General features: G+C 46.0%; 1 protein-coding gene across 1 annotated transcript; it reads right to left on the bottom strand.

Moving 5' to 3' along the window:
* Positions 1 to 4858: 4858 nt before the first annotated feature.
* LOC120032873 (B-cell lymphoma/leukemia 11A-like) lies at positions 4859 to 6906 on the bottom strand. The gene has a single exon (XM_038979094.1). The coding sequence runs from the start codon at positions 6846 to 6848 to the stop codon at positions 5943 to 5945; it is 906 nt and encodes a 301-aa protein (XP_038835022.1). The 5' UTR covers positions 6849 to 6906; the 3' UTR covers positions 4859 to 5942.
* Positions 6907 to 7525: the final 619 nt, after the last annotated feature.

Genomic DNA, 7525 nt, shown 5'->3' with positions numbered 1-7525 from the left:
CTCTCCTGGCCTCTCCACTCCTTCAACCTTACTGACAATCCTGACAGCTATGTGAGGTTCTCTCTCCCTCTCCCTCTGTCAGCTGTCCAGGGTGATTAGGGCTTTTATATTGTTCCAAGAACCCACTCTTCTCTTCTTCTCCTCTCCCCCTCTTCACTTCTCTCCTCTTCAGTCTGCAGCTGAAATCAGTCTCTCTTCGTCTTTTCTCTTCAGGCTACGAGACCACTACTAGGATAGGATAGACAGACAGACAGACAGACAGACAGACAGACAGACAGACAGACAGACAGACAGACAGACAGACAGACAGACAGACAGACAGACAGACAGACAGACAGACAGACACAGACAGACAGACAGACAGACAGACAGACAGACAGACAGACAGACAGACAGACAGACAGACAGACAGATAGATAGATAGATAGATAGATAGATAGATAGATAGATAGATAGATAGATAGATAGATAGATAGATAGATAGATAGATAGATAGATAGATAGATAGATAGATAGATAGATAGATAGATAGATAGATAGATAGATAGATAGAGAAGAGATAAAAGGGGGAGAAAGAGAGGAACAGGGAGTGAGAAAAAGCGAGGGGACAGTTCTTTGTTTGCCTTTTCAGGGCATTTATTAACTAATAAACTGTTGCATAATGAGCTAATAAAACTTGCCTCACAACAGTGAATCTGTGTTTTGCCTGGAGGCAAGGTTGAAAATAAAGTAACAGAAATAGCATATTTAATTTCTTCAAATCCAGTTTTACAAAAAATCCTAACAGAAAGAAAGTGGACAGTTGTCTTTATTAGATGTTTTTTTCTACAGGGGTGGAGAGGGGATGAGAGAGAGAGAGAGAGCTATGGGAAAAGTATGTCTGCTATGCATGGATTATTTGGTGGCTGGTTTTGCGTTGGCATAGCATTGTTGCTCCACTGACATTGAACTTGGGATATGGGAGACAGGGGGAAATCCTTCCCCTACCCTCCCTAAGCAAACATACACAGACACAGACACAGACACAGCACCTTCTTCCACACCACCCACTACCCCCACCCACACACAGCACCTTCTTCCACACCACCCACTACCCCCCCCCCCCCCCCCCCCCATACACAGCACCTTCTTCCACACCACCCACTACCCCCCCCCACCCACACACAGCACCTTCTTCCACACCTCCCCCTACCCCCACCCACACACAGCACCTTCTTCCACACCACCCACTACCCCCCCCCCACCCACACACAGCACCTTCTTCCACACCACCCCCTACCCCCACCCACACACAGTACCTTCTTCCACACCACCCACTACCCCCACCCCCACACAGCACCTTCTTCCACACCACCCACTACCCCCACCCACACACAGCACCTTCTTCCACACCACCCACTACCCCCACATAGCACCTTCTTCCACACCACCCCCACCCACACACAGCACCTTCTTCCACACCACCCCCACCCACACACAGCACCTTCTTCCACACCACCAACTACCCCCACACACACACAGCACCTTCTTCCACACCACCCCCTACCCCGCCCCCCCCACACACACAGCACCTTCTCTCACACCTCCAACTACCCCCACCCACACATCCCTACAACTCTGCTTCATCTTAACTGTCAACACCTCGCCAAAGCAGGAACCTCTATCTGTGGACTTTAATCTGGCCCTGCTCGGCAAACAGCGCAGGCTAGAACCAGAAGAACGATTAGTCTGTCACGTCAGCCCTCCAGTCCTGGAAAAGAAAGAGGAAATGAGGGAGGGAGATAGAGAGGGAGATAGGAGACGAGGGAGGGAGGGAGCAATGTCAAATAATGAATGTATACAAGACCTAGGAAGAGAGAGAGGGAGGGACTGAAATATAGAGGGGAGGAGCGGGAGGGAGGGAGAAAGAGAGGGAGGGACTGAGATATAGATGGAGGGGGAGGAAGGGAGGGAGGGAGAAAGAGAGGGAGGGACTGATATATAGATGGAGGGGGAGGAAGGGAGGCAGAAAGAGAGGGAGGGACTGAGATATAGAGGGAGGGGGAGGGAGGGAGGCGGTTGGAGATATAATGCAGACACCCAGATGACCAGACAAGACCAGAGACCAGAGATAAGGGAGTTGAACTTCCACCCCGTCTGACAACGACGACTCAAGTTCAGCCGGGCAAACACACCTGGCAGACGCTATCGCATGCAGACACACACACACACACACACACACACACACACACACACACACACACACACACACACACACACACACACACACACACACACACACACACACACACACACACACACACACACACACAGAAACATACTCACACACAAACACACACACAAACACAGAAACATACTCACACACAGACACATGCATAACTCTCTATGGGTGGTGATGATATTCCAAGACAATGAGAGGTGTCATAGTTGTATATTAACTGCAAGTGTGTGTGTGTGTGTACGTGCGTGCGTGTGTACACGTTTGCATGTGAGTGTCATCCCAAACTAAATACCTTAGGTATTTAGGTAAACAACCAACAATTCCATAAATGTATGTAATACTTTTTATTTTTCATTTTTTCAAGACAAAATGGCTGAGTGTAGAGAATAACGCAGACAACCGTTGTTGAAAAAAGAGTGGCATCTCCAAAAGAACAAGAACTCAACAGAAGAGAGTAGAATTCCCATAAACTGAATGGTGTGGTCAATGACATTTGGTCATTAAAAATAAATAAAAAAACATCAGATATTCAACAAGAGAGAGAAAATGTATTGATTCCTAGCTGAGTGTGACTCTGTTTTGAACAAAGTTGTGTATAGTCATAATAAATAGGGACGTCCACTGTCGGAGGCCAAGTTCAAGTTCAGTTCAGAATAATCAGCGTTTAGAACAGACAGAAAAAAAAGGCTGAAAACCGCCAACGTACCAATGTAGCATTGTCATGTACACAAGACATGTAGCCTACTTTACCAGCTCAAGCAGGCTTTTCTTTTTCCCACCCCTATCATTTCTGTTTTCATTAGAAATGTTTTGCAAATGAGATTTACCACTTTAAAAAACCCATAAAGCACCATGTACTGTTTAGCAATGAAAAATAGATTTCAAATAAAACCGCTAAATTGATTTCCAGATTGATGTTCTTTTTAAGCAATTGACTGCATAATGACTAGAATAGTTCTTAATTCATTAATATGACTGGAATGTGGTCAGGTGGTCGAGAGGAAAGGACAGTCAAAAGTTACACTACCAAGAACCCAACAATAGCTTGTATTACTGCATATAAAATGGCAGGAGAGGAAAAAATATATAAAAAAACGAAAATAAAAGATATATACAGTACAACCACCTGTGTTACCATGTTGTGGCGCATTCCGACGGGACTGCTTGAAAAAGCCATTACATGGCTTCTCTTATCCATAGAATGCCACAACGTTTCCATTTTCAAAAACATACTTAATTTTTGTTCAAGCATACAAATGATTCACACTATAATAGTATTATCCTGCCAAATTAAGAAAATATATACGGTGGCAGCTTGTTGGGCGTTTTTTTTTCAACTACTGAAAAGAGTACATTGAAACCTTTTAAAGAGAACAAGCGAACAGTTAAAAATACAGGCTTCAACATAAATACTAGAAGTGCCTACGCTAAGTGAACATTAATTTCAAATACCATTCTAAATACAGGAGAGAGTAGACCGTAAATGTGTATTTTAGCATAGGAACATGAGTGTGCATTTTCCTATGTTTTTTAAGTTCTCTCTATATATTCACATATAATCATAAAATCTCTCGCCGATGAAAATGTTGTTTTAACCTGAAGACCTGTGTATAGCAAAAAGGCAAAAAGATGAGTCATGTTCATTTCATATTCTTAATATAGTGATGAAATCTTGAGCATAATCATCAAGATTTAACGAGAAACCAAAGAAATATCATCAAAACAAACTTAAATAAAGTCTCCCCTAAAGATATTGAAGTGTTACATTAAAAAACAGAGTTTATTTATTCATTTTTATAAAATTTGTAGTAGGAAAAAAAATCTTGCCCTATTTGAGCAGCAAGGTTTCTTTCTTTCTTTCTGAAGCAGGAGGGAGTATGGCGGTTCCTGCATTGATACTGTATTACCCAGAGGCCCCAAAAACTGCTAGGCCCCCTGGGAAACAAAATGGCTGGCGACGGTTTCTCGTTTCACTCTTATCTGCATGAAGCAATGACACCACATCAATCGGTCTGCATTAGAGCAAAGTTTTCCCTTGAGTGTCCACCTGTAAACTGGGAAAATTGAACAGTGCACATATTTCATCCTGGGAAAAGTCCCAGTTCTTATTATTTTATACTCAACCGACTGTACCTCCGATTAGAGAGACAGATACAGGATCCAAGGCAGAGTGACAAGTGCTTTACCAACAACATTATGAAAGGGGGGTTGATGCAAGTCTGTAAAATAAAAACAACAGCGGTGAGGTCTAACGTGTCAACTCAAAGAGCACAAAACGATGTGAAAGATTCAAATTATGTCAAAATCGAGCGGGGGATGTGTTTTACTGAATACACTTCTCAAAATTGTCCTTAAATTTAAAAAAATGAATTTCCAATATTAATTAGTTTAAGAGGCAACATTTCAGCTTTTAGGAAATCTGATATTACACGTGGAAAAAAAGAAATAAAAGCTTATTAAAAAGCTTATAATGCATTTAGAAATTATGAATTGATCAAAATCTGGTCATTCCTTGCCCCCAACCCCACCCCCTTTTCAAAATCAGCCTGACATGTCAGAACTAAGAAAAACAAGTCTTCAGGTGCCCAGCCGCCACAGCAACACACTGTCATGGCCGACTCACTGAAGATCCCAGCAACAAGGACAACAACATAGTTTTGTGCTACTTACAAAAAACTGTAAAACCTTTCATTTCAAAACAAAACACTCTAACACATTAAGAGCTTAAGTTTACAGAATTATAACAACTCTTTATTACATTTAGTACCCCTATGTAAGGTACCAAACAAAACACAAATAAAACCCTTTATATAAACACCACATAATCCCCAAATAGCATGTAGCTAGCATGCCAGTAAACAGAATGAACATCTGAAGTATATTATACAATGAATCAGGCAGATAAAATGATTTACCAGAAATATATTTTTTTTGTTTCAACTGGTTCCTTGTGTTTCGCTGGGTCACGGAGGACGATGTCATATTGTACAGGTGCCTGATGCAAGAACCTGTTGTTCCCCGTTAAACACGTGTCCGCTAGCTACCGTTTGTAGCTGAACCTCCGAGCTTATAGCAAAAAGGAGGATTAACTAATGCAGGTAAAATATTCCAAGGCACAATTTTTTTGCTTTTTCAAACGATAACTACTCATTTCAAATTGACCACCACTATATCTTCTAAAAGAAAATGTTATGTCGCTAAGTGGCTACCGTTTCCTAGGCAAACCCAATTGATATTTTTAACCCAGTAATGGACAGATTTTTTTTTTAAAAGACCAGTCAAAATTTGACCCTGCTTTTTGTAGTTAAGGGTTAGACCATTCACACTGCCCACCATGTTTCCAACACCAAACTGTACAAGATATGTAAAACAGTATGTATATCCAGCATGGGGGTTTTCTTCCTCTAATCTTTTTCTTTAAAAAAAATCAAAAGTACCAACCAACAGCAACACAATTACAACCAACCAACCAACCAATGAAGGACAATTTTCTCTAAGTAGCCAAAACACACTGAGCATGCCGTCCAGTTACAAAAGTACAAAACATGTAAATTATTGCACAATAGAAAGGCTCAAAAGTTTTTGTGTCCGATGCAATAGTATTGCCCCAAATATGGATCAGCTTTTTCAAAGGTACAGGGTTTTTGACTGGTGTCTAACCCCTGTCAGTCTCCCCACCTTTTGCCATGATTCAGCGAATCAGGGAGCTGCCCTGCCTCCCCTACTCAGTCTTAATTTCCAGGTTGGTTGGCATGGGTTGATCGCTGTGCCACTTCTTCATGTGTTTCTCTAGAGTGCTGTACACACTGAAAGGCATATGGCAGATTTCACATTTATAAACGTCCTTGCCCATCTGGCCGTGGGTCTTCATGTGGCGAGTGAGCTTGCTGCTCTGGGCGCAGGCGTAGCTGCACAGGTCGCACTTGTAGGGCCTCTCTCCCGTGTGGCTGCGCCGGTGCACTGTCAGGTTGCTGCAGTTCTTGAAGATCTTGCCGCAGTACTCGCACGTGTCGCTCCGCCGGCTGCCATCCTTGGAGCTGGGGCGCCCGCCACTCCCTGACAGGTGGGGGGTGCTGGCCCCACTCCCCGTCCCGCTGTGGCCCGAGGCCCCGCAGCCGCCATCCAGCTCCTCGGGAGGCGTGGAGTAGCGCAGGCTACCGTTCTCGGAGGAGTGCTCAGAGGATGTGGCGAAGGGCGATTGTTTGGTGGAGTACTCTCCAAAGCTGAGTAAGGGGTCCTTGAGTTGTCGGGAGGCGGCATAGCCGGCCAGCCACTGGGAGTAGACGTTATCTGTGTTGGGGATGGTGGGCGTGGGAGGATCCAGTTCTTTCTCCACCTTGATACGCTTGGTCATGGTGCTGAGGGACCCGGGGCTCCCCATCAGGAGTTTCCTGGTCAGGGCCTCATTAGAGAGAGGACCCAGGCCATTGGCCGTTGGGGTGGTGCCACAGACCTCGTCGGCCCGGTCTGACTCCAGGGCCAAGTCCTCTTCACAGGCGTCCCGGGGAGTGCTCCGTCGGTGGGGATGGGAGTGGGGGTGGAGGGCCTGGCTGTTCTGGTGGTGCCGGGCCCCTTCCAACAGCAGGCTGAAATGATAATCGTTCTTCTCACCTTCCTCAGTCTCCATCTCTTCCTCTGCCTCCTCTCCTTCTTCCTCCTCTTCCTCCTCTTCTTCCTCGTCTCCCTCTTCCTCTTCATCTCCCTCCTCCTCCTCTTCTTCTTCCTCTTCCTCCTCCTCACCATTCTCAAGCAGCCCGTTGTTCTCGCTCTTGAACTTGGCCACCACGGACTTGAGGGCGCTGGTAGCGCTGCCCACCAGGTCGCTGGTGCCTGGGTCAGGTGAGCTGGCGGTGGACAGGCCGTCATTCGACTTGGCGTTGAGGGAGTTCTTCTGAGAGTGCGTCTTCATGTGGCGCTTCAGCTTGCTGGCCTGGGTGCAGGCGTGGTTGCACAGGTGGCATTTGTAGGGCTTCTCTCCTGTGTGGCTGCGCCGGTGCACGATCAGGTTGCTCTGGAACTTGAAGGTCTTCCCGCAGAACTCGCACGACTTGGCCTTGAGCGGCGTGGTAGGCTGGGCCGGGTTGGGGGTGGAGCGGAAGCCAGACGATGGCGACTGGGAGGTGGAGAGGGGAGGCGTGGCTGAGAAGGGGGGCTTGGAGCCCGGCTGGAAGGGCTGCAGCAGCCGTTGCATAGTGCTGGGCTTGTTGGGCGACAGGGGTGGGGAGGCCCCCGTGGGGTTACCCGCCAGCTCCCGCAGTCTCCTTGAGAAGTCCATGGCGGGTGGTGGATCCAGGACCACTGAGT

This window comes from Salvelinus namaycush, chromosome 39 (assembly GCF_016432855.1).
Source record: "Salvelinus namaycush isolate Seneca chromosome 39, SaNama_1.0, whole genome shotgun sequence".
Classification (NCBI taxonomy): domain Eukaryota; kingdom Metazoa; phylum Chordata; class Actinopteri; order Salmoniformes; family Salmonidae; genus Salvelinus; species Salvelinus namaycush.
Note: the sequence above shows the minus strand (reverse complement) of the source record. Positions and strands in the feature narration are given on the sequence as shown.

Excerpts from the sequence above, each read along its gene's own strand:
- LOC120032873 (XM_038979094.1), bottom strand. The coding sequence starts at position 6,848 with ATGGAGACTGAGGAAGGTGAGAAGAACGATTATCATTTCAGCCTGCTG.